This window comes from Cololabis saira, chromosome 3 (genome assembly GCF_033807715.1).
Source record: "Cololabis saira isolate AMF1-May2022 chromosome 3, fColSai1.1, whole genome shotgun sequence".
Classification (NCBI taxonomy): Eukaryota; Metazoa; Chordata; class Actinopteri; order Beloniformes; family Belonidae; genus Cololabis; species Cololabis saira.
In genome coordinates this window covers 46,647,008-46,665,297 of record NC_084589.1, presented here as the reverse complement: position 1 = coordinate 46,665,297, position 18,290 = coordinate 46,647,008, and the positions used below count along the sequence as shown (strand labels likewise).

General features: G+C 39.4%; 1 protein-coding gene across 1 annotated transcript; it reads left to right on the top strand.

Annotated features, from left to right (window-relative positions):
* Positions 1–286: 286 nt before the first annotated feature.
* On the top strand, positions 287–5,328 carry LOC133440697 (zinc finger protein ZFP2-like). Its single transcript, XM_061718014.1, has 5 exons — positions 287–508; positions 1,131–1,482; positions 2,305–2,367; positions 2,514–2,619; positions 3,515–5,328. The coding sequence occupies exons 1-5, from the start codon at positions 411–413 to the stop codon at positions 5,050–5,052; spliced, it is 2,157 nt and encodes a 718-aa protein (XP_061573998.1). The 5' UTR covers positions 287–410; the 3' UTR covers positions 5,053–5,328.
* Positions 5,329–18,290: the final 12,962 nt, after the last annotated feature.

The following is an 18,290-nucleotide window of genomic DNA, read 5'->3' as shown; positions in this document are numbered from 1 at the left end:
GAAATTCATCCTAAAAATATAAATGAACACTCATGGCATAATTGTGTTAGTGTTTGCAACAATATATAGAATAATGGCCATCATACTGTATCTAAAAAGTATTTAAAAACTTGAATAATTTTTGTCAGGACTTTTGCCTTTCATCAATGTCATTCAGTATAACAATGGTAAAAAGGCATTTTAAGGCATATCACATGATGGTAATCATGTGACAGTGTGTGACATCACAAAGAATGTTATACCACAATGTCACCCGTTATGCTGAATGACAGTAGCTTTATTATCCCATGTTTTCACAACATATTATCATGCAATTCATATTTTATTGTTGTATTGATACTGAATAGTATTGTTTTAAACTATTTTTATGGCATTTTAAGGTATTTCAAGACATTATCTTTATACTGTAGATGCCATTGTCTAATAAGGAGAGGGCTGCACGGCACAGACAAAAGATCAATGCAGATCCAGTTGCTAGGGAGGAAAGACTAGCCAGAAGAAGAGCAAGGTATTGTTTTCATGGTTTTATGGTGTCAGCAACAGAATAGGATATACATTACTGGGATATAAAGCTGGGTGGATAACACTTAAAATTAAGTTGCACTATTACACTGTAGTTAATATTTTATTGCACTGCAGTTAAGGTATGACTGATGGATTATATCAGTTAATATAATATTACACACACACACACACACACACACACACACACACACACACACACACACACACACACACACACACACACACACACACACACACACACACAATGCTTTGGGTTAGGTTAATGATGAATTATAGATTGCATTTGTGTACTTGCATTGGATAGAAATTTACCGGTACCATTTTACATTAATTACAACGTTAACTATCGTGCAATAATTGTGTAATAATGCAACTTAATGCAACATAAAGTGTTGCCATAGACCAAATCCTAGTAAAGTGATTATTATTGACATTAGCAATGAAATAGTAACAAAAAATGTTTAAGAGAGAATGGAAGAGGGAGTTGATTTAACTTTTAAACTTTTTATAATTTTATAGCCTACTATTAATAGACTACTAATAACATTGAATGGATGTGAATCCTTTTCTGTGCCAGTCATAACTATTAAATGCTTGTTTTTTAGCTATCAGAGAAGAAAGAGGGGGAAGGATGGCAATCCTGATCATCCACCAATCTATATAATGACGCAATCAGATGCTGAAAAAAAGAGGGAAAAATGGAGATTAAATCAGAGGCGGCGCCGTGAAAAAATCAAACAAGTGAATGTGGTGATGAACTTAACTCCGGAATCCATTGAAGGAAACTCTTTTGAGCAGCCCCCTGAACAACTTGTACAAGTACAACATGAACCTGCACCTCCAGAGCTGGAGCAACCATCTGAGTCTTTGATTCCAGAAGTAGAGCAATCCCTTGAGGCTCAATCTCAAACACTGGAGCAACCACTTTCTTCCTCCACTCCAGAAAAAGTGAAAAAGGTATCAAAACGTTGCAAGCGGCTGCAAAAAGAAAAAGAAAAACTAAAGAAGAAAATTCTCCAACTGGAAATGAAACTAAAACAGTCAGAACAAAAAAGCGACAAATTAAGAAAGGGCATGCAAAGGTCAAATAAATTAAAACACAATCTAAGTGAAAAATACAGGCCACGAGGGCTAAAGAAAATATTTTCAGTGAGGAAAACACAGGTCATTGCATTTCTCAGTAGAGATGAAAATAGTCGCCTTCTCTCAGGGAAGAAAGACACAGTCACACACAAGAAGAAGAAGGTTCAGAGACGCATACTCATGAAATCTATGAAAGAACTCCATGCAGAGTACAATTCAGAGGGGGATGGGACACTGTCGCTGTCATACAGACAGTTTTTACGACTGCAGCCATTTTACATTACAGAGCCAAAGGCACATGACCACAACACCTGTGCGTGTCTCGATCACGAGAATGTGAAACTTCTAGTTGACAGGTTGAGCCAGAGCGAGTTGCTGTGCATTTATGTTTGTACATAAATGCACAGCTTTACAAAACTATGGTTACAGATACAAAACCCTGTTTTCAAGCACTCCTTTCTGACTGATACAATATTCCATAAAAAAGGTGCAACCAAATCATGTGCTGGTGCAACCAACTTTCTCAGTCGGTCACACCAGTGGACGAGTTAGTCTGGAGTCTGTGCAAGACATTTTTGACAGACCTTCTAAAGCTGTATTTGCACACTTTTTTTGACCTGTCACTTAATGAACAAATGAACACAGGCAGACCACGGTGTTAATTTTGAACACATCTGCTCTTGTTCTCTATCTTAGATGGACACGGAGAATCAGTTCTGCAGTCCAACTGAAATGGAGACAGTTGTCAACAGTGAGAGGGTAAGTTGAATGTAATGTAGACATTTGATGGAAATGTGTTGTTTTTTTTTTTAAATACTTTTAAGATAAATACTTATGATTCTGAAATGTCTTGCTGCTCAAACTGTCTGGTAACAATAAATGTTACAATAAAAACATTCCAACAGTGTCAGAAACATAGCCTGGTGTGTGCAACTGTCTCCACCTTGGACAAGTGTCTCCAGTGTGTGGGACCTGTGTCCTCCCTCAAGTGGCTTGGCTATAAATGCAGAGGTGAGATATTAAATGAATTAGCACTGTCTGGTGAAAGGTAGTAGGTGTATGTGCTGTGTTCTGTGTTCTGTGGTACGATTAACCACTCTATTAACACCTATGGAAAATTATCCTGGTACAGCATAGGCTACTGTACCTACTATTGTTTCAGTTGAACTATGGTGTCTTTATCAAATTGAAGACAGCTACCTTACTTTATTAGAGTGAGATTGATTGCAGTGTGTGTCATATATGTCATCTAATTCAGATTACATAAAGATGTTTCATTCTGCCTTATTGGCACTGACCAGTTCTGCGAGGGTCATACTGTAGGTTTTCCTCAATCCACCTTGTTCTCCACTTGGATGTGCGAACATTTACATCAATAAGTGTTGTGAGGTGCTCAAACTCGAAGTCTTTCACTTTCTTTTTTAAATCAGTCACATATGCATCAACAGTCTCTGATATTCCTTGCACTTGAATAAAGAACAGGTGCCTCAAATACGGCACATTTTTCCTTGGCTCACAATGTTGGCAGAAATGTTCTTTCAATGTATCATAGTCATCTACGTCTTCATCAAAGTCAAAAGTTTTATATACCTTTAATTGCTTCGTCCCCGGCCACATGTAGGAACGTGGCTCTTTTCACTGAATTAGACTTTTCGTCGATTCTGCTGGCGACAAGAAACAGTTCAGATCTCTGGATCCAGACTCTCCAATTTTCTGCTAGATTTCCTACAGTCACAGTGCCACTTAATGGTCACACAGAGTAATGCACTTGTTTTCAAATATACTACATAGCTGAAGGGGAAGACAGAAGGTTCAGGACAAACTTTAAACCTCACAAATACAACCAAACAATCAACAGTGGGAAACACTTTTGACTTGTTAAAATCCTGTCTTTTTGTAATTCCAGAACTCCCACAAGAAAATGTTTGTAAGGTGGAGGAGGACGGGGTTTCCAGTGACCAGCACCTGGATAACCTGGAGAGGAGCTGCAGCCCGGACCAGGAGGAACCAGGGCATCCACAGACTACAGAACTGGAGGAAGACTCCAGCGGTCAGGAGATGAAGCACGAGGACGTAGAGGTGGATGTCTCATTGGTCAATGTTGCTGATGTGAAAGTTGAAAATGGGGAACCAGGACCAAACTGTGGCCAGCTGCTGTTGCACACTTCTCCTGAAGCTCAAAACAAAGATGAGGAAGGGACTGAAAGTTTACGCTCAGACTCCAGTAAAACTGCAGATCCGGAGCCAATGAGACGACACGGTGACCACGAAGATGCTGCTGTCCCGTCAGACAGCAACTATAAATCAAAGCTGACCAGGACCCACACGGGGAAGAAGGTATTTTCTTGCAGCACTTGCAGGAAAGAGTTCAGTAATAGTAGTAATTTAATGGATCACATGAAGATCCACACTGGCGAAAGGCTGTACCTGTGCAACACCTGCGACAAAACCTTTACTTATTTATCATATCTTAAACGGCATATAACCACGCACACGGGCGAGAAGCCCTACATCTGCAAAACATGTGGAAAAAGTTACAGGCTACATTCCCATCTGGTGATTCACTCGAAGACCCACATGGACGAGAAGCCCTACATCTGCAAAACATGTGGAAAGAGTTACAAGCAACGTTGCCACCTGGTGGTTCACTCAAGGACCCACACCGGCGAAAGGCCGCACGTGTGCAGCACCTGCAGCAAAACCTTTACTATTTCATCGGATCTTAAACGCCACATAACCACGCACACCGGCGAGAAGCCCTACATCTGCAAAACATGTGGAAAAAGTTACAGGCTACGTTCCCACCTGCTGGTTCACTCGAGGATCCACACGGGCGAGAAGCCGTACCTGTGCAACACCTGCGGAAAAACCTTTACTCAGTTATCAGCTCTTAAAAGCCACATAACCACGCACACGGGCGAGAAGCCCTACATGTGCAAAACATGTGGTAAAAGTTACACAGAACGTTGCCACCTGGTGGTTCACTCGAGGATCCACACCGGCGAAAGGCCGTACCTGTGCAACATCTGCGGAAAAACCTTTACTAGATCATCAAATCTTAAAAGCCACATAACCACGCACACGGGCGAGAAGCCCTACATCTGCAAAACATGTGGAAACAGTTACAAGCAACGTTGCAACCTGGTGGTTCACTCGAGGACCCACACCGGCGAAAGGCCGCACGTGTGCAGCACCTGCAGCAAAACCTTCACTAATTTATCGGATCTTAAACGCCACATAACCACGCACACGGGCGAGAAGCCCTACATCTGCAAAACATGTGGAAAGAGTTACAAGCAACATTACAGCTTGGTGTTTCACTCGAGGACCCACACGGGCGAGAAGCTATATTTGTGCAAGACGTGCAACAAAGGTTTTGGCCGCAGAATTGATTTGCTGAGTCACATGAAAAATCACCCGGAGGAGAAGTCTGGTGACTCGTGACAAATGAAGCTCATGTTGTCGTCCTCCGGGGGCAGCTGTCCACTCCTGTCTGGCCCACAGAAGAAGAACCCGCAGAAGTCCAACCACCACCTCCTGTGGCTGATGAGACTAATCCCCTCCCCACAAGGGTTGCAGGTTCAACCCGGATTTATGTTTCTCCGTCAACTTGACGCAGAGGGAACGATGTGGTTGTGTACTTTTTTTAAAGTTCTGCATTGAGTTTGTTTGAATCCCTGTTCCTTCTTAAAATCGTATTATTTGTTGCTGTTGGTAACTTGTCGTCTCCACGGTGCAAATAAAGAGCTGTTAGTATGTGCTGAAGTTTCTTTAAACGTGACAGTTTATTTCGTTCATCTACAAAGCCTCTCACACGTCCTTCTTCCTGTCTGTTTCTTCTTCACTACCATCTTTGTAAAGTTAATCTGTTGTTAAACTCTCTCCATCTACTCCGATCTGAGGTTAGTCCAAGTTTGATATATTTATGTGTTCAGTTTTTACAACGTTCCTCTGAAAACATGAAGAAACTTCAGAGAAACGAGGACAAAAGAAAAACGCAACCATCAACACGTCAGAATCAGAACAGCCAACCACCTGTCACCATTTTATAAACTTTGATGTCTGCAGCATTAAAAAAAAAAACCTTGAATATTTCAGAAGTCAGTGCAGTCAGATACGGTTTGCTTTTATTTCCCTTTTTAAAATGTTTTTTATTGATTTAGAAAACAAGAACATTTATTTTGCAAATGAATGAGGAAATGAGTGTGATGTGGGATACACATCACGATACTTGAGTCACGATACAATACGATATTGCGGTATCCAAATTTTACGATATATTGTGATATTATAGTTCGCTGAAAACTGTAAAAAGGTTTAAGCATTTTAAATCTGAGATGCGCGTACATCAGATTATCGTGATAATTCATGGGACAAACTAAGTAAAAACAATGCAATTCAAATGATCCATGCTGTGTTATTGTAAGTATATAAGCTAAAGTTACAAGATATTTATGTATGTTTTTCATATAATTTACATAATATGAAATTAACAATATTATTGAATCACATGTATAAAATCAAGTTGTACTAGATTTACAACTCGTCTGATACATGATTTATTATAAAGCTGATGTTGAGATCCGTGTTGAAGCTGCAGATCTGCAGGTTGGAGAGCAGGAAGAAGAGGGAGGATCATCGGGATCAGATTACAGGAAGAGGACACACTTTGGATTTAACCCTTTTATATCAGTCTGCAGGGCAGCTGTGGCTACAAACGTAGCTACCACCACCGGTGAGAATGTGTATGAATGAATAATGATTTCTGTAAAGCGCTCTGGGTGCCTTAAAGGGCGCTATATAAATCCAAGTCATTGTTATTATTATTATAAAAAAAAATTAAATGCAGTTTAATGAAACCACAGTATCAAGTGCAAATCTCATCAACTAATTCAGCATTTGACGTTAGAAACAGCCAATCATACCTGCCCTAGAAACAAAATATTAACATGGACAACATCATAAAGTGCATCCTAAAAACACCTTCACGACACTTACGTTATGGTGGAGAGGCTGAAACACTGAGACATAATAGCCATAATTTCTTAACTAGCCAGAAATCCTGAGAGGGAAGCTTGATTTTAATAGTCAAACCTAACGTTTAGTTTTGGTAAATTCTTGCAAAAAAAACTTTGGAAGTCTCCAAAAATGCAGTGTCCATTGTTTTTGATAACTTCCTGCCACAAGGAGCCTCAGAGACTGAAGCACAGGTTGGAGATTCCTTCTGTAGCAGAAACTTGCACTTCCTCAAAACGTTGTGCAACAAGCCTGGCTTTTGGTACCAGTCCATTTTCCATCTCTTTCAAAGTGCAAACTCAACGAGTGGAGATGCACTTTTGTAATAATAATTACAATAATAATACAAATAATAATATGATAATAGAGGGAGGACTTTGCTGTTTCAGGGCCGAGACCACTTGCCTTCATGGAGAGGGACATGAATTCCTTCATGAATAAGGACTAAAAATAATGTTAAAGGTATTTGGAATATATTGAACGATGCCATTAGGAAAAGTTCAAGACAGACTAATTATCCACAATATTTAACCAATAACGATGAAGTCATTAATGATATGAATGAGGTGGTTAATCATTTTAACAGGTATTTTGTGAGTGTTGGTCCAAAGCAGAAAAATGTGTGATCCTGGATCAGCTGATGGATGGAAGGAAACATTAATAAGTAGAAATCCAGATTCAATGTTTCTCACAGCTGTGGAGGAGAGAGAAATCATAGATATTGTAAGTAAATGTAAAAACAAGGTGTCAACTGACTGTGGTGATATGACAATAGTCAAAAAGGTTATTGATGGATTGTTAACTGACATACAGCTGTAATCAGTCGCTCAGAACTGGGACATTTACAAAAAAAATGAAAACTGCAAAAGTCCTCCCACTGTACAGAACTGGAGACAGTCACCAATTCACTAATTACAGGCCTGATTCTTTACTCCCAACATTTTCTAAGATCTTAGAAAAAGTATTTATTTACAGGTTAGACAAATTAATGCCAATCAAAAGGCCACGCCCCTAATTACGCATTAAATTTCTTGCTTTATATAATTCCAACCTGCCACAACTCAACTCAACTCATATTTAGTCAGAAATAATCATGAAAAATGTAATTAAGTTTTCATTTTAGATGGATGAATCATTTTATTGTTTATAATTCTGGAATATTACACTCTCCATATGTAGAAAGAGCAGCAGTGCCCCCTGGTGGTGAGTTATAAAAGCTCAACATAAACCCAAGAGTGAACAATCTATCGTAATAATAATAAAAACACAAATAAAAAAAGACTTTAGTGCATCAACAAGAGGAAAGTTGTCAGTGATGCAGATTATTGGTACAGCGTGATCAGTACAACCAGCATTTAGCTCAGTGGAGAGAAAGAGAAATGTCATCAAATGAAGTTGAAAAGTGGAGATGCACTTTTGTCCTTTATCCTCAACTTCCTCAATCACGTCATTTTGATCCAGTTTGTTATTTCACTGGTCTTGGCTTCATCAAATGACACATCCAGGGACAGAAGCCCTGCATAGGTGTTCATCCTGTCCAGGTGTTGGAAGGTGAAGTGAAGCCGAAGCCATCGCTTCATCCACTGATCTGTTGGCACGGTAGGAAAACTGATAGGAATCCACTGTGTCAGGAACCATGGAGTTGATGTGGGTTAAAAAAAGATGATCTGCTCTGTTGGTCTCTGGAGAAGGTTTAATGAAAATGGCCGGGTTTCCCAGATCCAACCTCTCTTAAGGATTTAAGAGAGGTTCAAAGAAGGTTTCAACTAAGAAGGTACCCTAAGATACGGGTGTTTCCCAGATGACTTCTTAACACCGTTCTTTAGTTTCTCTCTTTCAGAAGCTCTTTGGAGGAGCTGTCCGGTTCTGAAACCAAATCAATCAATTATTTATTATTTCGTTTATTTCGGCATGTTTATATAGACACATTTCATCTCCAGAACATTATACATTGCATACTCAGCACATGACGAAAAGGGTACGGGAGAAGCTGACGCTTATTAAAGTCCCGCCCCGTTCTATGTACGATTCATGATCACATCAACAACAGAATTCAGTAAGATACATAGTTTACCACATAGCAATTTGTCTAATTTCATCCTTCACAGTCCAGATAGCATGTATGTTTGTACACGTGTCCAGTCCACTCATCCTGATCACCGTTCCTGTGATTTACTACTGTGTCCACTGTACAGTTATTTTTATGTCCAAGCCTCTTTTTGCATGCAATCCACTTTGCAATGGAGGTGCGTGTGTCAATGCAGATTTTGATTTTGATTAGTCGCTGTCCTCTGGCTCTCTAGCCGCCACAGCCTTTGCCCCCTCCGCTCGTACTGACTTCATCTCCTCACGAGCTTTGGACACATCCGACCATCCGACCATCAATGCCAGGCAAATCGATCACCGATCACTATCAGCGCATTTTCACATGCAGCACTGCTACCAACGCACTAATTCACTGCTGCCTGTGCGTTATAATGAAAAATTAAGATGATTAATATAATTCAATGACCCTTTTTCATGATGAAAACAAGACTGCAACTAAATAAGTAGTAGTCTTGGTAAGAAAATAATAAGGAAATGTATTGTTTTTATTAAATGTGAAAGATGGACGAAAGGAGAAATTAACTTAAAAATCATTCAGCATATTGGACCACATTGTATCCTCCTGACTAGTAAAACAGAATCCTTCACCTCAAAAAAATATTCTGAAGGTTATTTAGCTGCTTGAGCGTTTTCACTATTGCATTTATCAACGTTGTATTTGCGGATGTTTGGAGACACAGCGGGTGTGGAGACACCAGTGTTGGGACTAACGTTATTTAGTAACGGGTTACAGTAACGCCGTTAGTTTTGCGGTAACTAATACTCTTAACGCATTACTTTTTAAATTCAGTCACGCAATTACCGCTACCAAACGGTGCGTTACTCCGTTATTTTTGGCTACAGTGAAGCTTTTTTTCCCATCACAGGAGACCAGAGGAAACGTAGTGTGTGTGCGTTCAAAAACATGACTGTCATGGCCAAAAGAAGGCGCGTTTCGCAACGTGGAATTACAGCAATCCCTGGTTTTTCGCAGGGGTTATGTTCCAAAAAGAACCCGTGATAAGTGAAATTCTTTTTATAATTATAGAGGGCTTCAAATTGCAGACACGTCCAGGGGATTGAAGTGCTGACGCACGAATGCGTTCATATAAACAGTTCTGCTTCGCCCGGTTGATTTGCAGCGAGAACATGCTGTATAGCAGCCAAATTATCAAATACATGATATTCATGATGATCGTTTTATTTGTGCGTAATGCATAAAGCATATAAAGGAACACACTTGTTATTCCTTATTTTTCTTTTTTTTTTCTCCCTTTGCTGTCACCAATGAATGCTAAACAATATAAATCTAAAGTATGAAATAGATCAAAATTTGTGCGGGATGCATTGTTTTAATATCTCATTGCTTGGTGTGATATTGATTTACCTGACGCGGCTGGATCTGTGAGTCTTTGTTCACTAAGATGGTTGTAAAGACTGGGTCAGCAGCATCTTTCATTTCCTTCTTAATGAAAGAGATTCTTAAGCAAAGAGCAACTCTGGGAAACGCGATTTTCTTTCACAGGCTCCTTAAGAAGGTTTGAAAGAAGTCTTTCGCTGTTAAGAACTACTTAACTGATCTGGGAAACCGGGCCATTCTGAGTTTGGGGGTTAGTTTGGGATCTTTATTCCCTCTAGTGGTTAAACGTTGGAAACTGCAGCTTTAAATGAGTCTTGTATATCTATATATTTCACACCAAAATCAGTTTGATAGTTTGATCAGTTTGATATTTAAATGTTTTAATGTCTCAAAGACTTACCATGTGTATTATTTTGAAGCCCATTGCAATAAAAGTTTCTTAACAACATAAATGTTTCATGACAAATAATAAAGAACACATGAATTAAAAAATATTTTTATTTTATATATTGATATTAACAATCAGAAGCTTATCATATAAATTGTGTCAGCTCTCATTGTGTCGGAAAAAATAAAACTCTTTCTAAACCTTCTTGCTTGTGTTGTTTTCTCAGATGTAAATCACTTTGGATAAAAGCGTCTGCTAAATGACAGAAGTCGTAGTAAACCAGTGATGAAAAGAATGTTGTATGCATTTTGTTCTAATTACTTTCATTGGTAAATGAAATACTTACTGTAACTGCGAGAAGGAACTATGTCATTTGTTCAGACTCCACTGCAGCCCTTCAGAGTTTGACTTCAAAGAAAACAACAAGAGAAGATCTAGTGTTGGAAATATTAATGGTGTTGTGGAGGTTATGCAGAACTGGAATTACTGTGCAGTTTTGTTGGGTTCCTGCCCACATGGGTGTTGATGGCAATGAGAAAGCAGACAATATTGCTAAAAGAGCATTGAAATTGAGTAGTGAGGTAATTATGGAAATTCCTTTTGGTAAAGGTGAAGCAAAATCATGAATTAGAAAGGCAGTGAGGGATTCATGGCAGAAGGTGTGGGACAACGGTGTAAAAGAGAGACATTTTTATAACCTACAGAAGTCAATTAACGTGAAGGTTTTCAAAGGAAAGTGTAGGAGAGAGGAAGTCATCATTTCTAGATTAAGATTAGGTCATACTAGTTTAAAATCAACTCTGTATTTAATGTCAAAGTCCGTGTGTGATAAATGTGATGAGTGTGATGTCACAGAGAATGTAGAGCATGTGATTCTTAAATGTGGCAAGTATGAGGTAGAAAGGAACGCTTTAAGAGACAGGATGTACGAGCTGGGACCAGAGCCGGATTAAATAAATGGACTACACTAGGCAGCCTGTGATTTTTGGGCCCCCCTCCATCGATGTTATTTATGAAATCTTAAACTTACCAAAGTTACTAATAAAACTTAATTCACATTTTACATAGCAAAGTCATAGTCAAGTTGGTTCTTTGTATTCCAAAATAAGTCATGTGTTGTATATTAAACAGTCTATCAGACTATTTTTAGATTTTTATTATTTATACGTTATTACAATGCTCTATTAAATGCTATTAAATTATCCTTATCTTATCGATTGTGAGCATTTTGCAGAAAATCTTAATTAAATGTGTTGATTAAATTGAATAGTTAAATAAGGAGTAAAATCTACAAAGACCAATACAATTTGCAGTAAGACAAAGTGTGCTGTAGTATGTACCGTATGTCTGTATGTGTATATGTATGTATGTATGTGTATGCGTATGCAGAGCCATTTGAGAGATTTGCGAAGCCCTGTGTGAAATAGCCAGGGGGGCCCTTGCGCGTGAGCGTAGCGAGCGCGCGCAAAATTTTTGGGTTTTTCGGGTCGGATCGGGTGTCTATATGCGCAATTTTAACTCTCCAATTAGCAAAATACTGGATACCTTCCCCTGCCTCATCATCATCTCTTGCCTCGACGCGGGGCCCCACGGCTGCTTGAGACCCGGTCGGATCGGTGATTTTTGTAACAAATTTATCAAACGTGCCTTTCAGAGAGGCATTAAACTCTTCCATTTTCTTTTGTTTTTTTCTTTTTTCATCCCCTGATGGAAATTTCCTGAATCTGTCTCGTTCTCTCGACATTGTGTGACAGTTTGTTCCAACTCTACCGTCTGGATCAGAGCAGCTTGTGTCTGCGCTTGGTCTGATCAGTTGTATTGAACAACAGACACCGTCATCATTGCACATATATTTATTGATATGCACAGACTAGTACACATTTAGGTCTGTAATGGAACGTGACTGTTGATATTTATAAGGAAAAAAAAAATAAAAAATTGGGGGAAAAAAAACGGCCCATAGCGCCAGGCCCCTTGGGGCGCCAGGCCCCTTGGGGCGCCAGGCCCCGTGCGGTCGCACGGTTCGCACATCCCTTGCGGCGGCCCTGTGCGCATGTATGCGTATATATATATGTATGTATACTAAATATAGTAATAATGCACATATATATATATATATATGCCTTAGGTTTTTACCGGCATGTTATCAACCATTAATATGTGTGCAGACAAAAAAAAATAAAAAAATTTTTTTTTTGTCCCTCTGTCTGGCCCCCCCCCCTGTCGAGCCCTAGGCACGTGCCTAGTCTGCCTTTGCGTTAATCCGGCTCTGACAAGATCCCTTTGTTTCCAGTTAAAAGCCGTGGTGATGAAGCAAACCAACTAAATGGGAAACTCCCCAGCTCAAGCAGCTGCTGATGTGGGATTCGGAAACATCCCGAACTAACTTGTTGTTCTGTTTACTTGGTGCTGCCTTTCATGGTCCATTCAGACTCTGGACCAGACTCATATTTCACACTTTACACTTAATCCTTTATTCTGTAGAAAAGATATAGATCACCGCTTTTTTAGATTCATTAATTCATCACAGTATAAAAACAGAACAAGTAACATACAAATGTAAAAGAGAGATTGGTAATGTGCTAGGCTGAGGCAAAAAGCCCAAGGGGCTTATACGAGGCCTCTACCTGTAAAATACAGCAAAATATTGTACAAAGATTTAAAATATGCAGAATACATGATTGCAGTCTAAAAACAAAGACAAAGCAAATAAACAGCAGCATGAATAGAATACATGGTATCTACATGATTAAAGAAAAAATAACAAATCTAGAAATATCATTAGGTAATCTGATCAATTAAATGTGTCCTGAGTTTACGTTTAAAATGATTGAATGAAGTAGAGGTAGACGAGATTGCTGTAGGTGTTCCATAACTGTATCTGATGGAGAACTGACACAAACCAGTACGGAACTTCAGGAGATTTAAATGATTAGCCTGTCTTGTATTAAAATGGTGCATATCAATGTTGAACTGAAAAAAATCTTTACATGGCAAAGAAAATGAAACTGGAAGGAACAATACTTTGAAAATAAAATTGCAGGGTTGATATGTATTTAACTTAAAGATGGGTAAAATATTGAGTTGTTTGAAAAGAGGGGCAGAATGAGCAGACCAATTACTGTGTGTGGCAATCCTGCACAATCTTTTTTTTACAACATGTTAAGTTTATGAACATGTGTGTTGTAGGTAGCTCCCCCAATACTATTACAGTAAATGAGATATGGATATATCAAGCTATAATAAAGAGTTGGGAGACAATTTTCCTTCACCAAACAATGGAATTTGCCAATAATACCAATAGATTTAGATATTTTTTTACAGACATGGTTGATGTGGTTTTTCCAGCTTAAACTTTCATGGATAATTACACCAAGGAAGGTTGTTGATGTAACCTGGGTGAGCGGGTCATCTCCTATAGACAGACCGTTGTTAGATTTACAATATATTTAATTTTTTGATGTAAATATAATAAAATTAGATTTTTTTTCATATTCAGTGATAGTTTGTTAATTTTAAACCATTTTGAAATGTTTTGTAAATCATGGTTTGCCTTTCCCATTAAAGATGAAAATCATTATGTGAAATAAATACGTTTGTATCATCAGCAAAAAGTACAGGAAACAAGGAGGACGAGGCTGCGGCCAAATCATTTATATAAATCAAAAATAACAGGGGCCCTAGTATAGACCCCTGGGGGACCCCGCATTTTAAGGCGGCCCTCTCTGATGATTTACGGTCAATGATGACAAATTACTGACGGTTATCAATATAATTGAAAAGCCACACATGAGTGATTCCAGCAAATTCATAGTGTAGTAATTTTTGAAGAAGAATATCAAAATTAACTGTGTCAAAAGCTTTGGATAAATCAAGAAAGATTCCCAAAGTGTATTCATTTTTATTGATTGCAGTGTGAATTTTATCAACCAATTGAAGTAAAGCCATTTCTGTAGAAGGATTTTTCCTAAATCCATATTGGTGTTTTTACAGTTTATTACAGTCCTGCAAATGTTTCATCATTCTGTTATAGACCCGTTTCTCCAGGATCTTTAAAGGGGACATATTATGGCATTTAATGTATATTTTAAACAGGCCTTGAATGTCTTAAAAACAATCTAAAGCTTGTTTTTTCTACATACATCAGAAATCCAGCCTGTGGGCCATGTCTATAGTTTTACCGCTTCTAACCCCTTTTTCTGTGCTCCATTCTAAGGGAAGGGGGGGCTATGATAATGAGGCTCTGCGCTGATTGGCTGTTTGAATGACGTGTAGCAGGGGAGGAGACAAAGCGTCCCTCCGGGAAGAAGTGCTGCTGCTGCGTAGCAAAGCGTGTCCACGGCTCTGCGTTAAATCGACACGTACCCTACGCCGTAGGCTCTGCGTTGGTGTAACGCGGAACCATAAATCAGCCTTTAGTCACCTCGTCTTCAAACAGGAAGATTGAATTTAATTCTAAACAGGTACACCACGGTTATTTACTCCAATTCCTCATCATTTCACTTCTTATGTTACAAGACAAATGAATCATGTAACTGTAAAGAAATCACAACACTGAATTTTCACAAATGGCAACTTTATTGTTAAAATATATAAATAAAATGTATGCACTATTGCTGGCTCAAGGAAGGACCGTGCGTCTTCTGAATGTGAACAGCTCCAGGTGCTTGGAAGATCTGAAACCACAGAAGAAAAATGTATTACGGTACTAATAGAGCCCCGAGCCCGGGGGGCCGGCTCCCCGGAGCCGGTTCCCCCGGAGCCGGCGGGTTCGGATCTCCAGGCTCGGAGCTCCGGGTTCGGAGTTCCGAACCCGGGGGCTCCTCGACGGTCCGGTCCGTGAGCAGCCCCCGCAGCTCCGTATGCGGCCCCGGTGCTCCGGAGCTAAGCTAAATACTTAGCCCATGCAAAGATCATACAAATATAAATGACATAAAAAAAACGGAACTTACCGCTGACTCGTGTCAGTTACCGGGTCCGTGCTGTGGGATCTGATCCTTTTATGAGGGTAAATGTCGATGCAAAATCTCATTTCTACTCCCCCTCGCTGTTCAGCAGCCACCGCTGCTGAACAATGGCGGAAGCTCGAGCGGCCGGCTGAGCTGGTTGTGGGCGTGGTTTCAGCAGCGGAGGAGACCGAGGGCGTGGTTTGCATTTTGGTGATGTAAAGAAAATGCACAAATCTAAACGGCTCACAGAAACCACATGACACTGGGGGACTCTGTAAGGTGGGGGGGAGCAGACCTTGCAGATTTTCATGGGGTATCATCTTTTCTGTGTTGGCAGGGTGAGGGGAGACCACTTTATATATGTTAAAACAAGAAAAAGTGTGTTTTTCATAATAGGTCCCCTTTAAGAAACCTGGGAGAACAGAAAAGGACCGGTAGTTACTAAATACACTATGGTCTCCAGATTTGTAAACAGGGACTACTTTGGCAATTTTGAGGTAATTGGGTATTATTCCAGTTTCTAGAGATTTGGTGAAAATATGGGTCAAGACTTAGCAATTGAATGTCTAGTTTTCATAATTAAGTTAGATCTGACCTCATCATGACCAGCAGCTGAGTCTTTCAGGCACATAATTATGTCCAAGATTTCCATCTCTGTAGGAGGCTTGAAGCTCTGAATAGAAGGATGGGAACCTGTCAGAAACTCAGATGGAGACCCGGCTATAAGAGTTATCCTTTCTGAAAGAACTGTACCAATATTAACAAAATAATTGTTAAAAACATATGCAATGTCAGATGGGTCAGAGTAGACTCTATTTTCATCAACAAATTGAGATGGAAGAGTGGCTGTAGACTTATTCATAGTTAGAAGCTGGTTAATGACTCCCCAGGTAGTTTTTATGTTATTAGAAGCCTCATTGAATTTGTCGGAAAAGTTATTTTTCTTGGCAGTTCTAACAAGATGATTATAATTGTTACGAAATGTCTTATAATTTTCTATATTAATTGGGGATGAATTACTGGTGAATTTCTTATACAATCTATTCTTAGCTTTCAGAGACTTATGGAGATCTGGTGTAAACCAGGGTTTTCTAAATGCAGAGACCTTGTTTGCTTTTTTGCTGACAAGAGGAAAGCACCTGTTGTAAGACTTGAAAAATGACTGATATGCTTGTTCAACATCATCATGGGTGTATCCATCATCCCATAGGATGTCATCAACCTGCATGTCAAACCGGTCAACATTTATTTTGTTATACACTCTATAACTTAGAACTAGAACTAGCAAGATGTGAGATGACACTGGAAAAAAACACGATGGTTGGAGGATGCTCATATACAGTAGGTGTTGATATGCAGTACTTGTAGTTAGATCGTTATATATGACGCGGAAGAAGCCATTTCTAGAACAACAACTTTATTCTTCAACTGTCTCGATACCAAAGCAGTAACACAAGAGTACAGTCACAGTGCCGCCTAATGGTCACACAGAGTAATGCACTTGTTTTCAAATATATACAACATAGATGAAGAGGAAGACTGAAGATTAAGGACAAAGTTTAAACCTCACAAATACAACCAAACACTGGGAAGCAATTTTGACTTGTTATAATCCTATCTTTTTGTCCCTTTTTGTAATTCCAGAACTCCCACAAGAAAATGTTTGTAAGGTGGAGGAGGACGGGGTTTTCAGTGACCAGCACCTGGATAACCTGGAGAGGAGCTGCAGCCCGGACCAGGAGGAACCAGGGCATCCACAGACTACAGAACTGGAGGAAGACTCCAGCGGTCAGGAGATGAAGCACGAGGACGTAGAGGTGGATGTCTCATTGGTCAATGTCGCTGATGAGAAAGTTGAAAATGATGAACCAGGACCAAACTGTGTCCAGCTGCTGTTGCACACTTCTCCTGAAGCTCAAAACAAAGATGAGGAAGGAACTGAAAGTTTACGCTCAGACTCCAGTAAAACTGCAGATCCAGAGCCAATGAGACGACACGGTGACCACGAAGATGCTGCTGTCCCGTCAGACAGCAACTGTAAATCAAAGCTGACCAGGACCCACACGGGGAAGAAGGTATTTTCTTGCAGCACTTGCAGGAAAGAGTTCAGTAAACATAGTATTTTAATTGATCACATGAAGATCCACACTGGTGAAAGGCCGTACCTGTGCAACACCTGCAGGAAAACCTTTACTGAATCATCAGCTCTTAAACGGCACATAACCACGCACACAAACATTATTTTTGGAAGATTCTAGGTTTCAAAGACTGTAATAATTTTCCTTGCTGACTAATTAAGAAACATTTTGAGTGGATTTATTTCCCTCAAAGCACTCAGAAACACAGCCATGAAACCCTTTGCATAATGTTACACAGGGAACAACCTGCCATCAAGACATTTATGAAAATATCTATATTTTTCTGTTTTGCAGGTTTCTACTGAGGAAATGCCTCCAGAAGATTCTGGTGTTACAAAGTCTTCCTCCACAATTGAAGATTTGGAACAGGTATATATTGATACTTTTAATAAACATTGTACATTATCTGAGTATGAAATACTATTTTCTGAATGAATAGCAGCGGGGTGCAAAAAACATTACAGTAGGTTTTAATCTTAACTCGCACACTGTGCTCGTAATTATTTCTTCCAGTTTGCACATTTCCATTTTTAGGGGCAAGTGAAATACTCGCTCTGTAGAGCCCTGCAGTAACGTCACATTGGACTACCAAAACAGCCAAATCACTGACCAAGTGCAACACTATTAAATTATGCTCCGTTATCTCCATAGTAAAGCAATGCCAGAATAATATGGAATATATCATATATGTGCCCTCAGAAATATGCACATATTTCAAAATAAATTATAAATATTTGATAGTTTTA

What these genes read in the sequence shown, in the direction of transcription:
- LOC133440697 (XM_061718014.1), top strand. Translation starts at nt 411, where the DNA reads ATGCCATTGTCTAATAAGGAGAGGGCTGCACGGCACAGACAAAAGATC. An exon ending in CTCCAGAAAAAGTGAAAAAG is followed by an intron (nt 1,483 to 2,304) that starts GTATCAAAACGT and finishes TCTCTATCTTAG; the next exon opens with ATGGACACGGAGAATCAGTT. An exon ending in GCTTGGCTATAAATGCAGAG is followed by an intron (nt 2,620 to 3,514) that starts GTGAGATATTAA and finishes TTGTAATTCCAG; the next exon opens with AACTCCCACAAGAAAATGTT.